The sequence below is a fragment of the Macaca thibetana genome, chromosome 9 (assembly GCF_024542745.1).
Source record: "Macaca thibetana thibetana isolate TM-01 chromosome 9, ASM2454274v1, whole genome shotgun sequence".
NCBI lineage: Eukaryota > Metazoa > Chordata > Mammalia > Primates > Cercopithecidae > Macaca > Macaca thibetana.
The window spans coordinates 93,055,965-93,073,222 of NC_065586.1; the positions used below are offsets into that span (position 1 = coordinate 93,055,965).

The window sequence follows — 17,258 nt, forward strand, 5'->3', positions numbered from 1 at the left end:
TGAGGCAGGAGAATGGCGTGAACCCGGGAGGCGGAGCTTGCAGTGAGCAGAGATCGTGCCACTGCACTCCAGCCTGGACGACGGAGCGACAGAGCGAGACTCCGTCTCAAAAAAAAAAAAAGAAAGAAAAAAGAAACTTGAGCCAAGATCCGGTCACCACACATAGCTTACTTTAGCGAACATTGTTTCAATAGCAAGACTTTCTCAAGGAAGGAAGCAATACATGGATTTAGATTCTGGTGTAAGCACCTTATCTAATTACAAACCCATTACAAACAGTTCTGGGACTGATGTGGGCCCGTAGACTGCACTTGGAGTGGCACTGCTCCAAACTACACTAAGATGGAATGTTCTCTGGACTTCTTTTTGGTAGAATCTGGCCAAGGAGCAGATAAAGACAACTGAAGTGAGGAGTTAAGTAGGTTAGAAAACTAAAAGGAGCTGAACTTATTATCCTGAGGCTTATTTTGTATATTTCCATGGAGTAGAAGGGGTCAAAGGTGGAAATAACAGAAAAGCAGAGGTGTAGCCTAAAGAAAAACTTAGTTACAGGTATGTATTTGTAGCTGCCATAGTTCATACTTGGTTTGAGAGCTGAGCTGGACCGAGAAGCCTTCTATCACCCTCTGCTTCTCCTGGATCCTAACCTTGCAAGAATAACCCCTCCTTTTCTTTTGTGTGTGTGTGTGTGTGTGTGTGTGTGTGTGTGTGTGACGGAGTTTCGCTCTTGTTGCCCAGGCTGAGTGCAATGACGCGATCTCGGCTCACTGCAACCTCCACCTCCCGGGTTCAAGCTGTTCTCCTGCCTCAGCCTCCCAAGTAGCTGGGATTACAGGCATGTGCCACTGTGCCCGGCTAATTTTGTATTTTTAGTAAAGATGGGGTTTCTCCATGTTGGTCAGTCTGGTCTTGAACTCCAACATGAGTTCGAGAGGTTATCCGCCTGCCTTGGCCTCCCAAAGTGCGGGGATTACAGGCATGAGCCACAGCACCCAGCCAGGATAACCCCTCTTAACAGTCACGACCAGCCTCAAGAGAGCTTTGGGGAGATGGCCTGGGCAGGAGAAGGAGGCAGGTCCAACCCAACAGGGCCTGGAACTATGTAATTGCCAATGATGGCCACTAGGTGGCAAAACAGCTCTAGGCACAGCTGTTTCCAGAGGGGAGCGGGGAAAGGGAAAAAGCAGGATCTGCCCATAAGTGAGGTCTGTAGGAAATTCCAGGAAAGCCAGAGTCCTGACGGTTAGATGCCAAAGGCCCTCCTGTCCTCAAGCGGACTGGATACTTACACGAGCTGCAGGTACTTGAAGGTAGACAGCTGTCCCGGAACCAGCGTGAACTGGTTCCCGTCCAAATAGCTGCAGAGGGAACACAGCGGCGTTAGTGCCCATCTCCACCTCTGGTGGTGCCCCACGCTGGGGACAGCCTTCCCTGCAGCCAGGGACTTCTCTCTCATTTCCTCTCCTCCACATAGGCCACACGATGGGCCCAGAATTACTTATAGGAGGAGAAAACATGTACATTGTTGAAGCCATTTGGGAAGGTGCCACCCAAAGGACTTGGTAAAAAGCCAAGAGTCACATGGCCTCTCTTGGTTCCCTTCTCACTTCCCTTCTCACCCTCCCAGCCTCCTCCTTGTCCATGGACACTCCCTGAGCACCTACCTTCCCCTCCCTGCTCTACTCTTTTCCTGGCCAAATAGATCTGATTTGCATGTTACTGGGCCCTGCCAGCTCCCAGGGCGCCCTCTCCGCCTGCTGGCATGGGCTGTGAAGCGGATTCACAGCCAGACTGCCTAATCAGTTTCCCTCATTCCATCAGCACCCCTCTGCCTTCCTGCCTTCCAGGCTCTGTGCCCTGATGTCACTTCTCCACCTCGCTCTGCAGCCAGTGCCACCGCGGCTCTCTCACGGCTTCCTTTCATTGCACTGTCATGCCACCCGCCGACTGTACACTACCACCCATGCCCAGGCTCCTGTTGCAGTCTCTTCTATCTGTTCTCTGCACCTTGGACCTCGCTTCTGGCCTCCACTCTACTCACTGCTATCCAAGTCACTGTCCTTAAAACCAAGCCCACCGAAATCCTCCTAAGCCCTAAGATTCCCAAGGTTCCCATTTCTACAGGATAAAGCTTGGGATTCAAGATGCTCTGAACCTCCCGCTCTTCCCTTCATCGTTGACCATTCATGCCTCCAGCCTGAAGGTTGCTAAGCAGTGGCCCAATGCCAGGTGCTGAGCCAAGCTAGACTCCGGCACAGGAACCCCCTATACCCCCAATAACTACAGCCTGCAGGACAGCTCTCCCCCACTTCCCAAAAGCCCCAGAGAGGAGCAAAGCAGGGCTGTGCTCATCCTTACCCCTCGCTCTGTATCATACAAACTGACTTCCCACCCATCTCATTTGATCCTTAAAGCAGCCCTTGTCCATATACCCAAGTAGTCCCATTTCACAGATGACAAAACTGAGGTTTAGAGAAGTTAAAAGATTTTCGCAAGCTCTGAACTTCAGCATCTTCAGTCAAAGAAGGTAGGCTACCCTACCCATCCCATTATTCTCAGGGCTGCTAGGAGGCTCCAAGGAGAAAACTAGGATTCATGAGGTCTGTAGGACACTAACTCTGCAGTAGAAAACAGGGTGAAGATGGGGCAGGCCGGGCCCAGGAAAAGGCCCATAGTGGTTGATGTGCTTGTGAGGAAAAGGCCAGCCTTGCTGGTAATGCAAGAAACAACAAATGAAAGCTTCCTCACTGGTCCCGGGAGTGGGGGAGAAAAGCTCAGCTTTGGAGGCCTGGAGGGATCGACCCCAGAGCACAGGAAGAGGTCAGAGGTCAGGAGCTGGCCAGAGCTTTTCATCGGGAGGTGTCTGCTGAAGAGTCCCAGGTCTCCATCCCTGTTTGTCAAATGCATCTATGTCCAATCCTCCACATGCGCTCAGATACCAAATACCAATCAGCCAGGATTTCAGCACCACCATACTCAGTGCTGACCCAGGGAAGCAAGAAGGCCACCTTCTCACATTGTCAATGGGAGTGCAAAGGAAACAGGTTTTCTTGGAAGACCATCAGGCAAAAGGCAGCAAGAGTCCTGAAAACGCACCGCTCTTTGGCGATTTCAGGGAAGGCGTGTTAGCATTGGTTCTATTTATGACAGTAAAAAAAAAATTGGAAACAAATATGCAACAAAAGGGGGTTTGTTATCTGGATCATAGTAGATTCCTGTGAAGAACATTACACTGCTGGTACAAAAATCACATTTGTAAGTCTTCATGACACAGGAGCGTGACACAATGATAGGTGGGAAAGCAATGTTTTCCTTGTTTTAAAGGCAGAGCTTAAAGGGAGGAAGCACTCGCTGCCATGTGGTATCAGGTGACCGCAGAGGGGGAATCAAAGAGAAGCTCAAAGGCTTCCTGGAGGCAGCGTTTTCTACAAAGCCCAAACTCCAGCTCCTAGTCAGCTAATGCCTGCCCTGGGTCACCTCCTCCTCCCACTGCCAGGCCCCAGCCCCTCAGGAAATGTCCCCGCTGTCCCCGTCCGGTGGACCCCCGTGAAGGGGGCAAGGCCTTGAGCTACTCACAGTTCTGTGACATTCTTGGGAATGCCCTTGGGCAGGGCCCGCAGGTGCTTGTTGCTGCAGCGGACCACGGTGTCCAGGCAGGCACACTCCTGTGGGCACTGCGGGCGCGGCAGGCAGCCCCCCTCCTCCTGGCCTAGGGAAGAAGGCACAAAGTCCCTGTCAGGAAGGGGGACGAGCCGCTGTAGGGCCTCCTATAGTCGGGGCCATGCTCTGGGGTCTCTCAGAACAGAAGACCCCTCTGACACTACCTCTGCCATCCGCAAGTCTCTGCACCACACCTCCCCCCAAGCCGCCACCACCACTAGGAATGAAGCCCCCAGAGCAGTTTTGAGGTTAAAATAGGTCTTGAGTTGATCTCTTTCTCCTCAAACTCAAAGTGGACCTGGTCGAAGTAGGGCAGGAGGATGGCCCGCACACCATCCCATCCCTGGAGTGCCGGCTACTCCGGGCACCGGATCGACATTGTCTCCTCAACAGTGCAGTCAGGGGTGCAGCCTTGCCCCTAGAACGCAGGCACGAGGAGGACGGAGACCTGGGCCTCTTTTCTCCTCTTTTTTCATTGATAGAGCCCAGTGCCGAGTGCAGTGCCTGGCACGCAGCAGCCCTCAAAACACATGAGTTGAGCGAATGAATGAACAAGTGGATGAATTTCCATTTTGCTGAGCTCTGGAGACGTTAGGCAACTTGCTTGACTCATAAAGTTGGTCCAAGGCAATGCAGAGTCTGAGCCCAGGTCTGGCTGAAGCAAAATCTGAGCCCTCAATACCACACCATCCCTTCATTGATTCATTCATCCATTCAATAAATCTGTGCCTTCCTTTCTGCTGACTGGGTGTCCGAGAGATGATAATATCACCACGGTCAGAGTTCTTGAGGACACTGGGATGCTGGTAGCACATGCTCCCCGGTGACAGTGACCATCAGTTATGCAGGCCCCACATGATAAGGGTGAAGTCACTGAGTCCTCAGAACAGCTCTCTAGTGAATATGTTACTATCAGCCCATTGGAGCAATGAGGAAACTAAGGGCAGAGTGGTTCAGAAACTTGCCCCAGCCTGGAGCAAGCAGCCTGCCTCCAGAACCTGCTCCATTGGCCACCAGGTTCTCAGCAGCAACATCTTAGAAATACTCACATCCTTTCACCTCTAGAAAGCTGTTCTAGTGGGGAGTGGAATATATATGTAGGGAGCATCTAGAAGGGTGCTCCTGGCAGCACGATGCATTGGAGTGGGACGGGGGAGGTTGTCTGAATGCCCAGCAGCAGCGGCTGCTTACATCAATTGTGGTGCCTTCCAGATAGCGGTTTTCACAGGTGGCCCTGCAAGATCCTTTGTGTGCCACACTCGTGCACGTGAGCACACAGCAAAGATCTGGAAAGCCACATAGCAAATGTCGACAGGAGTTATCCAGAGTTGGGGCATGGGGGCTGGGGGGTTAGTGGGCACATCAGTAACTTTTTTTTTTTTTTTTTTGAAACAGATTCTCATTCTGTTGCCCAGGCTGGAGTGCAACGGTGCAGTCTCAGCTCACTGCAGCCTCCACCTCCCGAATTCTAAAGATTCTCCTGCCTCAGCCTCCCAAGTAGCTGGGACTACAGGCATGCGCCACCATGCCTGGCTAATTTTTGTATTTTTAGTAGAGAGAGGGTTTCATCATGTTGGCCAAGCTGGTCTTGAACTCCTGACCTCAGGGATCTGCCCGCCTCAGCCTCCCAAAATGCTGGAATTACAGGCATGAGCCTCCGAACCTGGCCTGTCAGTAACTTTTGTTAATCCTCCTTCTGGTTGTCCTTGGTGGTGGTTGTTTTTCAGGAATGCGGATGCATTTCTTTTGTAATAAGAATGAGAAAAGGAAACTGTATCTTGGAAAAAATAATGCTTCCAAAGGATAGTTAATGGCATGAGAAAATGCCCCAAACACATAGTTAGGTTTTAAACAAATCACAATTTTGTAAAAAGACTTGCAAGCTATTATTGTATGACTTAATAAAAGATATATGTAAATAGTAGTCTTTTTTTAATTTTAGAAGTTGGAAGCAAAAGTATTCTTAGAAAATTCATTACTTTTGTTTAGAAAAATACCCTGATGGTGTTTCTTGGGGTGAAAGTCAAAGCTCTCCACTGCCACGTGCCTGGCCGGGCCAGCTGAGGGTGGAGCTGCCACCGGAGTAGGCTACTGGGGGCGGGGGGTAAAGGGCAAGAAAGGGAGAGACCCGGGAGAAGGGAGGCAACTTAGCACCCAGAAGCGGAGCAGGGGGCTGGAAGCTGAGGTCAGCCAGGGAGAAATTCCCTGCGGCAGGGTGCTGAGAGATGCTAAGGACAGGATGGCTGCACTGAGAAAAATCTGCTTCCTACAGCGACCTTCTGTGCTTGGTGCCATGGGGAAAAAATGAGGGATGGGGCTACCCTGAGAAGTCCCAGGAAACAGGGCATTGGAGCAGAGTGACTAGGGTTTCCTACATACAGGGGAGGGGGATTTGAAAGGGTTCCATTGCATATTAAGATAAGGTGATCCCATGAGTCTAGAGCACTTAGGGACAGTCAAAAGGCAGGTCTGAGTTCACCAAAATTACAGAAAGAAACTACACTAAAACAGGAACTGTTTTCTCTGAGCGATAGGTTAAGAGGTAAAGTTTATTTCCTTCTTTTATCCGTATTTTCCCATTTTTTAAGGATAGGAACTTTACTGCTCTTATAACCACACAAAGACACCACCAGGCAGGGCGTCTCCTCGCCTCTCCTGAAAACAGGGTCCCCCTTCCCCACCAAACCTCTCCCCGCAAGGGCATGCCAGGGGGTGCTGCCTGTCCACCCCATCTTCCTAACCTGCCCCACCCCACTGGTTGGACCCAGGGCTCCCTCTCCCTCGCCACCGGGGGGCCACGAATTACCTTCCTCACACCTGAAGTCAGGGAAGGCCACGTCCTGCAGGGGAATCTGCCGCAAGAAGTCAGGGTTCTGGCATCGCGGGTTCCCCGTCACGATCTTGCGCTTCCGCAGCCAGCCTCCCAGCCAGGCCAGCTGGCAGTTGCAGTTGAAAGGGTTGGCCAGGAGGTTCCTGGAAGAGGCAGGCCAGGCGGCCATGGAGACACTCTGCCCCTCTCAGCGGTCCCAGCAAACCCCTCTTGTCCACCACGGCCACACGGCCACACGGCCCTGTCTCCCAGACCACCACCCGTCACCAAGAGGACCGGCTCTCAGGACCGGAGGGAGACCTCGAAATGTGGAACCCACGTTTCAGCAAACCACGAAGACCCAGCACCCCCGGGGTGAGCGCTTTCAAAGGGACTGCCTGAGAGGACCACACCCTTGGGACAGTTGCTTCCAGAGCCCCCGCCCGCCTGTCCTGGAGGCCGGACTCACAGTGTGGAGAGGGACTGGAGGGTGTCGAAGGCCCCTGGGGACACGGTGGTGATCTGGTTGTCGTAGAGCGAGAGGAGCCGGACGTTGCGCAGGCCCGTGAAGCTGTCGTTGTGGATGCAGCTGATGCGGTTGTTCCGCAGCATCCTGGGGAGGAGCGGGGGAGGGGAAGGGGGCCCTTGCAGGCCTGCCAGCCGTCCACCTGGGCCACGCAGCTTCAGCCACCGTGGCTGGTTCACAGCTCTCCTCCACAGACCCCGAGCCGCAGAGCCAGGAACCCGTGCCAGTCAGGCCCCGGTCAGGTGAGGTGAGTTCTACACACCTGTGCCCACTCCAGACACCCACCCTGCCTCTGAGAAGCCTCGAGGCTCTGTCTCCCTCTCTCGCTGCCATTGTCCCGGCCCCCATGCTGGCCTCACCTCCACGCCCTGGGTGACCAGAGTTCCTGCCCGTCTTTAGGCCACGCTCCATATCAGTGCCCAGGAGACTTCCTAAAACCTAATCCATCATATCACTCTCCAGCTTCAAGTCCACTAACAGCCTCCAAACTGCCCACAGAGTCATGCTGAAACTCCTTACTCTGACCTGAGACCACGTCCACCCAGACCCGGACCATCTCAGCCCCTTACTCTGATCTGAGACCACGTCCACCCAGACCCAGACCATCTCAGCCCTGGCACGTGCCTGCCTCCCCAGAGATGGACCAGCCCTCAGCCTGCTACACCGCTGTGACAGTTTTCTAGAATACTCTTTTTCCTCATCTACATCTGGGAAAACTGCTGCTCATCTTCAAAAACCCAGCCCAAGCCTGATGCAGTGGCTCATGCCTGTAAAACCAGCACTTTGGGAGGCCAAGGATTACTTGAAACCAGGAGTTTGAGACCAGCCTGGGCAATATAGTGAGACCTTCTCTCTACAAAAAAATGTAAAACTTAGCCAGGCATGGTGGTGTGCACTTGTAGTCCCAGCTGCTTGGGAGGTTGAGGCGGGAGGATCTCTTGAGCCCAGGAGTTCAAGGTTACAGTAAGCTATGATGGCACGACGGCACCCCAGCTGCCTGGGAAACAGAGTGAGACCCTGTCTCCCTAAACAACAACAACAATAACAACAAAAACCCAGCTCAATTTCACTCCCCAACCAAAAGTAAAAACAAAAACCAAGCCAACACAGAATAGCCAACTCACAAAAGAAATTAAAATGGTTTACTAACATTCACAAAAATGTTCAATGTTACTACTAATCAAAGACATTTAAGCAATATTGATTTTTTGCCTGCCAAATTGAAAAAGAATGAAAAATATAATAATAATAATAATGACGTTCAGGATCTGTGACAGTCTGAGTGACTGGGCACTTCCACGCACTGGCAGGAGATGCCTTTGTACCCCCCTGGAAGTGCATTTGGTGAGATGCATCAAAATCCCTAAAACACTTCATGTTTTCACCGGACTACTCCATCTTCAGGAATTCCTAACAAGAGTATCATCATGCATTATCCATGAATTTCACAATAAAGATATTGTCACAGAATGAATGTGTTTCCCCTCCAATCCCTATGTTGAAGTCCTAATCCCTAATGTGATGGGATTAGGATGGGGGGTCTTTGGGAGGTGATGAGGTCATAAGGGTGGAACCCTCATGAACGGAGTTAGTGCCCTTATCAAGGAGATCCCAGAGAGCTCTCTTGCCCTCTTTCTACCATGTGAGGACACAATGAGAAGTCAGAAGTCTGCAACGCAGAAGGGGGCCCTCACCAGAACCCGTCCATGCTGGCACCCTGGTCTCAGACTTCCAGCCTCTAGAACTTCTGTTGTCTATAAAACTCCCATCTGTGGCACTTTATTATAGCAGCCTGAACTCACTAAGGCAGGTATCAATACAACACTGCTTATAAAAAACAAAATAGAAACAGCCTACTTTGCCAATAGTTATATAATACCTAGTCATTCAAATTGATGCAGAATACTTTTTTTGTATTAGGAATTAAATGTGGAATGGAAAAAAATTTTAATATGTAATAGTGCTCATATTAAGTTTAAGGAAAAAGCAGGTTACTAAATAAAATGTACTATTCCATTAGAATATTTCTGTATGCATGCATGTATGCATGTGTGTATGTGTGTGCACATGTATGCATATGCAGGTTTAGAGATATGTAAAAGACTGGAAAGACAGTTGTTTATACCAATAATTAACAGTGGCCATTTCTGGACAGTGATGGAGTATGGGCCCTTCTCTTCTCCTCTGTCCTATCTTCCCTGGAAAGAATGCAGCTGACTAGACAGCCCCCATGCCCACATTTAAGGAATACTAGGTAAGCTTAGAGAAAAATGAGGCAGTCTGTAGGAACAGCCTGGAAAGATGGCAAAGCTATATTCACAGGTGAAAACAGCAAGCTGCAAAACATAGTGCATAATAAAATTTGCTTTTTGTAAAATAAAGGAACAAAAATCCACAGGGAGTCCCGTCACACATTCGTCTACTTCTAAAATTTCCATGATACGTGCTCAGAGACAAATCTACATCCTGCTGCAGATTTGGGATTTATACCCAGGCAAGTGGCTTCCTAGAGCTGTGGTGTCCAACATGGTAGCCACTAGCCACATGTAGCTATTTAGATTTAAATGCATTAAAATAAAATGAAATTCAAAATTCCGTGCCTCAGTAGCACTAGCCACATTTCAACTGCTCCACAGCCACATGAGGTGGCTGGTCTGGACAGCGTAGACATGAAACATTTCCATCTCTGTGGGAGATCTGATGGACTGCCCTGTCTATGGGACGCGCTGCACATCCACAGGATCATCTGAAGAGCCAGCTCTGCTGGGGCAGATGGAAGGGGTGTCCTGCATCATGGAGGAGTGGGTGACCCCAGGATCCCACTGAGCTCCAGATTTTGGTCAGCTCAGGCTGGGCTGGGGGTTATGGGATCCCAGCATCTCAAGGACAGTGCAACATCGCTGCTCCCCCATCTACACCCACTAAGTCACCCTGGCAAGGTCATCCAGCCCCTCCTGCCTGCAGTAGTGCCAGCCACTCCTGAACTCATGCTGTGCTCTTGCAGCCTGACCAGAGGGCAATGGGAAGGGACCTCTAGGAGGGCCCACATGTCTCCATCCCTTGATGTCAACCAGGCATCGGCCCCATGCCCCAGGGTACAAGAGAACAGGCCTCACCAGAGAGTCACCAACACTTGATTACCTGTCCCAACACAGTCAGGGTCCTCAGTTCTCCCCATCTGCCTGAGAGCTGGGCCCAGGGGAGGGGCCATTCCAGCCTCTCTCTTCCTTTCCCTTGGCTTCACCTACCTCCTGCAGCTGGCCCACCCTGCTTCCCAGCCCTGCACACTCACAGGGTCCTCAAGCCATCCAGACCCCGGAACATGCCGCTCCGGATGGACTCCAGCTGGTTGGCAGTCAGGTGCAGCTCACTCACAGAGGCTGCGCCCTCGAAGGCCCCATCTTCAATTTCTGACACCTTATTGTTGCTCAGGTTGCTGGGAGAAGAGGTGGGGGGAGGATTACACATGGCCAGCACCCAGGAGCTCAGGCCCCTCCCTTCCTGCAGGCAACACCCCCATGCACAGAGCCCTGGCCCCCACAATGGGAGCTGCCCCCACCCTGGCATTTCCCTTCTCCATCCCCGGCCAGCATCCCAACAGACTCCTTCTCACCAACGGGTAACTCACATTTTCTTCAGATGTGTAAGTTTTTTAAACATCCCAGTGGCCTCCAGGATGGAAATCTCATTGTTATTCAATCGCCTGTAAGAGGCAAGAATGAACTTGCACATTCACAAATGATAGACATTTCAAATCCCTTCCAAACTGAGAATATTTGGGACTCAAACAGAGAAGACTCCCGGAAGAATGTATCTGGCAAAGTAAACTGATCCTATTGAAAGGAAGGCTGGGCCTAGTACTGGGAGAGGATATGAATGGGGATATTTTTAACATTAAAAATGCCACGAAAAATTTACAGACGTAAATGACAGATGCTTGCAGGCATCTATGCACATAGACATATGTGTACACAAATTCATATTTTTAGATAGAGGAATAAAAATAACAAAGGGTTTTGGAATCATGCCCCCAGAAGAAGACAAACGCATCGTTGAGAAAAGCCATCCCTGATTCAGGCTGGTGACCTGCCCTGAGTGCCAGAGACCGGCATCTGCTTTTGAGGGGTGAGGGGGGCTGTAAATGAAGCAGAGGGCAGCCGGGATGGGGTTTCTTCCTGCCCAAGCCAGCAGCTGGCATGTCCTGAGCCAAAGGCTCCAGTGGTTCAGCCCCAGACAGGGCTGGACCAAGAAAATCCTGGAGTAGGCCAAGGAGGGTTAGTGGTAGAAAGAGACAGGGGAGGGCTGGTGGGGGCGGGGACCCTCACAGTTCAGCCGTGGACTGGGGGATGCGCTCAGGGATTTTGGTGAGCTTCAGGCTGGAGCACTCCACCACGCTGGCCTCACAGCGGCACTTGTGGGGACAGATCACGTCACTGTTGCACTCGCTGTTCAGCTGGTAATCCTCTGTGCCTGCCATGAGAGGGTGGGGGCAGGGGCTGAGGGGCCCAGGGCAGGCTCCCAGCAGTCTGTGCCAACCAAGGCCCCCAGCCTGCCCACCCACTGCCACCATTCCCACCAGGCTGGCCTTGGTTCCCCCCACTCTCTTACCTGGAATGAAGTACTGCTCTTTGGCTGGGGAGAGAAGCAGAAATACCACAATGCAGGAATCAGCCAGGACCTGCAGTAACAGCCCAGGCCCCAGCCCCACTGCTCAGCTGAAGGCACCCCAGACGGGGCTGAGGAGCCCATCTGCCCAGTCCCTGTGTGCAGAAGAGTGAGCTACAGAGCACGCATGTTCCTTGCCCAGGCTGACGCTGGGGGTGTCGCATCCAATTAAACCTCTTGCAAGGAGTGCCAAAACTATCGAGCTCTCACTTGCACTGGCACACGGTGGGGACCGTGCTAACTTTACAGGTGGGGATGGGGTACAGGTGGCGTCAGGTCCTTGACCAGGATCTAGGCTCAGAAGCTGCCCCACACTGTCCCCAGCCAGATGCCATGTGGACTACAATTGCTAAGGCTGTTTCTGCATCCCAAAGCCTGGAAGGGGCTCCTATCTCACCAAGGAGGGTTCCCAGGCCTCCTGAGTGTCTTAAAAGACTTGATAACAAAGGCATAAGAGAGAACTGGCTGAAAGTGGAGGAACCTGAGTTCTCCCTCTGGGACCTTCAGCAAGCCTTGCTTCTTCCCTAGGCCTCAGTAAAATGAGGTGGGACTGAACTACCATTCAGATCAAGTCTAGAATTTTGGGCCCACACCCTACAGCCTGGATTCACAGTAATGAAAGACACCTTTGTGGGAGCCATCCAGGAAACATCAGGGGGTCCCTGAGCAGGCTGAAGACAGACAGACAAGCAGACAGGTAGGCAGGCAGGCTGGTAGGGAGGCAGGTAGGTGAACAGGTGGGCAGGCGGGCAGGTATGCAGGTGGACAGGAGGCAGGTGGGCAGGTGGGCAGGCAGGCAGGTACCTGAGCACCGGAACTTCTTGCTCTTGATCTGACCGATGCGTTTGTTGGAGAGGCGCCGGGGACTGGCACAACGGGCCCCACTTGTCTCGATGGGATTGGTGCGCAGGAAGTCTGCCAGCCACTTGAGGTTACAGTCACAAATGAAAGGGTTCTGGGCCAGGTGCCTGTCCAAAGCAGGCAGATCAGCTATGAGAAACAAGGGCTGCAAACCCACGCTGACCTCCACCTGGACAGGGCCTTGTTGTGGCTGGGGCCAAGGAGGCTGCCTGTGGCCTGGAGCCTAGGGTTGGCCACAGCGGGAAAGGGAGAGTGGGGTGAACCCCCAGGGTGCAGCCCATCAGCTCTGGAGCGGTCCTGCCAGCGCACTACAGGGGAACAGTCTCTGCCACCCGGAGCTTCCTGCTGTCCCTGTCCTACTCCCCATCAAGCCTCATCCTGCCCCCTCTCTTTACACTCACCTTTCCCTCCCTCTGCTCTGCGACATTTCACAAGCATGAGCGGAGACAGGAAGGACCCAGAGACTGGCCAGAGCACCCCTGGCCTTTCACAGGCAAGGAAGCCAAGGCCCAGAGAAGGTAACAAAACCCAGGACTGCAGGTGCCCAGGCCACAGCCTCTGACCCTCCCCAGTGGCCATGAGCCCTGGTTTGTCCCCACTCCTTCAGACTCAGGTAGCAGCCTGTCTCCTATAGGGAGTGCTGGGGCCAGAGTGGCAAGGCCTGCTGGAGTCCCTGGGCTTTACAGGGAGTCACCATCCCCACCCCAGACCACAGGAGTGACCTCTCCTTGACCATTTTACAGCTGTCTCTCAACACAAAGAAAACTCAGAAACCATGACTGAGCAGCCCCTTCCTGGGGAATCACTCCGATTCTCTCGCAGGCTGCCTGTGTTGTCAGCAGGATAAACCTGGGGATGGTAGCAGGGAGCAGATGGCCGTGATGTGTGCAACCCCATGCTGGCAGATGCCCACGGGCGGGCTCCGACAAACAGTGGGTTCAGACCAGCCACTTCTGAGTGGGCATGCCCTGCTCATGGCTGTCCAAACAGAGGCAGCCTGGGAAGAGCATTCCTACACCTGTCCTGGCTCTGCACAATCGCTTGAACCTGGGAGGCAGAGGTTGCCGTGAGCTGAGATTGCGCCACTGCGCTCCAGCCTGGGCAACAAGAGCAAAACTCCGTCTCAAATTTAAAAAAAAAAAGAAAGAAAGAAAAAGAAAACGAAGTACGGGGAGACAGAGCAGCGGGCCAACTCAAAGGGACTTGCCCTGCCATGCCACTTTTCCTCCATCTAAGTGCCATCAGTTCAGGCCATCTGACTTACTGGTCTCAGCCCAGGCCCCTGCAAGGGGCTGCAGAACTCTCCAAGCAGAAGAGTAAACCCTTGCCCAGGGTCTGTGCCCAGCTCAGCTCAGACCTTGGCGGTGCTCTCTGCCATCCATCACCTCCTGGGCTCTGCCCTCCGGCCCCCGGTTGGGAACTGGGTCCCCGCTACCTCTCCTTTGCAGTGTCCTTCCCTATTTCCCGCCTGAGTTTTTGCTCCTCTCAGCTCCACCAGGTGGACCAGGCCCCTCCTACCTCTTCTGCATCAAGCTCAACATTTATTTCCCCTATTAAACTTTCAGTTTCCACAGACAGGGTGTGTTTGCTGATATCCTGGAGGCAGAGTTTGTAGCTAATTTAAAACATACCAGGATTTAAGGACTGCTTATGACTCCTCCCCACCTGCCCATCCACATCTGCCTGTGACTTAGTGCCCCAGCCCCTGCCTGAACCACTTGCTTCCCTTTATTACCATCTTGGCAGAAAATTGTGCAAAGTCAATCTAATTGTGTTGTTTAGGCATGTATTAAAATACTCAAGGTGTGTGGCGTAGAATATCTCCTTCCTAGAAACAGGCTGTGCCAAAAACAACCTATAAAACTTGAACCACCCACAGAGACAGGTGGCTTCTATGTAAACTTTAGTATTTTATACAAATTAGAATTTTTAACAGTTTCAAAGGGCAGGAAGCTGGAAAGGGAAAACACTCAGGAGGAAGAAAAAAAATCCATTTGGGAAAAAATAACTGTGTTAAAGGAACACCCAAAAATGTGCTGCATATGTGGCCATGCAGCTGCCTCTGTGAACAGTTCTGGCAGCGGAAGGAAAGGAAGAGAGGACTAATTCTCAGTGTCTTTCTAGATATATGCATTAAGGAGTCACAGCTAAAAATCTTTGGAGGCAGAGGCTTAAAATCATTAGTCATTAGGGAAATGCAAATTAAAACCACAATGAGATACTACTTCATACCCACTAGGATGGCTGGAATCAACATGCAAAAAAAATAAAAATAAAAAAGACAATACCAAGTGTTGGTGAGGATGAGAATGAGAGAAATTTGGAGCCCTCATAATACACCACTGATGGGAATGCAAAATGGTACAGCCACTTTGGAAAACACTGGCAATTTCTTTTAAAAAGTTATACAGGAATTTACCATATGAACCAGAAATTCCAAAAGAAATGAAAATGTTGGCCAGACGCGGTGGCTCATGCCTGTAATCCCAGCACTTTGGGAGGCTGAGGCAGGTGGATCATGAGGTCAGGAGTTCAAGATCAGCCTGGACAAGATGGTAAAACCCTGTCTCTACTAAAAACGCAAAAAAAAATTAGCCAGGTGTGGTGGTGAGCGCCTGTAATCCCAGCTACTCAGGAGGCTGAGGCAGAGAATTGCTTTAACCCAGGAGGTGGAGGATGCAGTGAGCCGAGATTGCTCCACTGCACTCCAGCCTGGGCGACAGAGCGAAATTCCATCTCAAAAAAAAAAACAAAAAAGAAATGAAAATGTTGGTTCACACAAAGATTTGTGAGTGAATATTCATAGCAGCATTGTTCATAATGTCCCTAAGGTGGAAACCGCCCCAAATGTCCATCACCTGGAACGGACAAGCAAATTGTGGTCTATTTACACAATGGAAAAATTATTTGGTAATCAAAAGGAACAAAGTACTGATACATGCTACAATGTGAATGAGCCTCAAAAACATTATGCTAAAGAAAGAAGTCAGTCACAAAACATGACATATTGTATGATTCCTTTTTTTTTTTGGAGTCAGGGTCTCAGGCTGTCACTCAGCCTAAGTGCAGTAGTACAATCAGCTCACTGCATCCTTGAACTTCTGGGCTCAAGGAATCCTCCCATCTCAGCCTCTTGAGTACTTGGGACCACAGGCATGAACCACCACACCTGGCTAATTTTTAAGAATTTTGTGTAGAGATGGGGATTTCACTATGTTGCCCTGGCCTCAGGTGATCTGCCCACCTCAGCCTCCCAAAGCACTGGGATTACAGGTGTGAGCCACTGCACCTGGACTGCACGATTCCATTTTTATGAAATGTCCAGAAAAGGCAATCTACAGAGAAAGAAAATAGATCAGTGATGGCCAGTGGCTGAGTCTGGAAATGGGGACAAGGGATTTTGAAGGCAAGGTGATGGAAATGTTCTAAAGTTGAATCATAGTGATAGTTGAACTCTGGAAATTTACTAAAAATCATTGAATTGTATACTTAGAACAGGTGAATTTTAGTATGTAAGTTATACCTCAATAGGGCTATTTCTTTTTTTTTTAAATGTTAAATCTCTTGGGGCAAGTAAAACTGCAGCAAAATCAATAGTGTTACACAGGAACTCGGCCACAGATCTTGGAGCTACGGACAAATCAAACATGATTTGGTAAATTTAAATCTGCTCAGGTTTAATAAAATAAGACTCAGTCAAGAAGCTGAACCACTTGAGGTTCTAATAATATTACTTGATTAGTACCTTGGATTTATATTTCTTTTATTCTTGTTCCAAATTGTAGTCGTTAACATCTAATAGATGTGCATGAAAGTTCGGTGTTGCTTTACAGCCTTCAATAATGAGTTCTGTTCTTACAGAAAAAGCACAATTAAAGGGGAAGCTAAGTAATTTCTCGGTGATGGTGAAGAGATGCCTGAGATCAAATTCCTGTTTTACCGAATGTTCTGCAACATTGGGTGTGTCACATAACCTCCCTCAGTCTTTGTTTTAGGTAAAATCAGGATGATAGCACCTATCTTCATAGCATCTCTAAGTATTAAGATAATACACGCAAATAACAATGGCTCACATGAGTCTCTCACTCCATTCCCCATCCCCAATGTTTTCCTGTGTGTGGGTCCCTGGCCAGTAAATCTCCTTAGCATGTTTCTTTCAGACATTCTGCCAGCTGCTTCAAATAGTCCACCTTGCCAGTGTCTCCCTGTACCCTCTAATTTCACATACTTGGCAAAGTTTCCCCATGGGGCTTCTTCTTCATCTCCCTGGCTATAAGTAAATTAATTAGCAGGAGTTGGGCTGCAGGCGAATTTGTGGGCTTTAATGAGTTTGTCTTTGTGGCTGACATCTCTGGTGATGTGCAGAGTCCCCAGGGGTCCCGAGCTGTACCTTTTACTCAGCCTGTTTGGAACCTATCCCAATACCCCAAGTAGATGTTATCTGATGATTGAGCACTGCCTGGCACAGACAGGGGCAGGGATGACAGTGACAACAACGGACATAGTAATATTAATAATTAATGCTCATTAAATGCACACTACAGGACCCACAAGTCAGCACATCCCGTCTTACTGTAGGCTCAGAATTAAAGATGTAGAATGAGAGGACCATTTATGTGCCTAAGTGTAACCACACAGCAGATGAGAATTTTCCTTACGTGGAAACATTCCAGTTAAATATAAGGATTCTGTTTTAAAGCATAGTCACAACTGCATTAGAAATGAAAAAAGAATGTT

The 17,258-nt window shown here is 50.4% G+C and overlaps 2 protein-coding genes across 2 annotated transcripts in view; one reads left to right on the plus strand and one right to left on the minus strand.

The window, feature by feature from the left end:
• PGAM1 (phosphoglycerate mutase 1) overlaps positions 1-17,258 on the plus strand; it is a 1,080,404-nt gene that overhangs the window by 664,834 nt on the left and 398,312 nt on the right. The gene's annotated exons all lie outside the window — the stretch shown is intronic.
• The window catches only part of SLIT1 (slit guidance ligand 1), a 187,809-nt gene that overhangs the window by 38,033 nt on the left and 132,518 nt on the right, over positions 1-17,258 (minus strand). Inside the window, exons 14-22 of the mRNA XM_050802861.1 lie at positions 12,465-12,628; positions 11,604-11,627; positions 11,321-11,465; positions 10,624-10,698; positions 10,288-10,431; positions 6,939-7,082; positions 6,467-6,633; positions 3,577-3,709; positions 1,290-1,358 (exon numbers count right to left, since the gene is read on the minus strand). Coding sequence (XP_050658818.1) covers positions 1,290-1,358; positions 3,577-3,709; positions 6,467-6,633; positions 6,939-7,082; positions 10,288-10,431; positions 10,624-10,698; positions 11,321-11,465; positions 11,604-11,627; positions 12,465-12,628 — 1,065 coding nt within the window. The remainder of the gene's footprint in view (positions 1-1,289; positions 1,359-3,576; positions 3,710-6,466; positions 6,634-6,938; positions 7,083-10,287; positions 10,432-10,623; positions 10,699-11,320; positions 11,466-11,603; positions 11,628-12,464; positions 12,629-17,258) is intronic.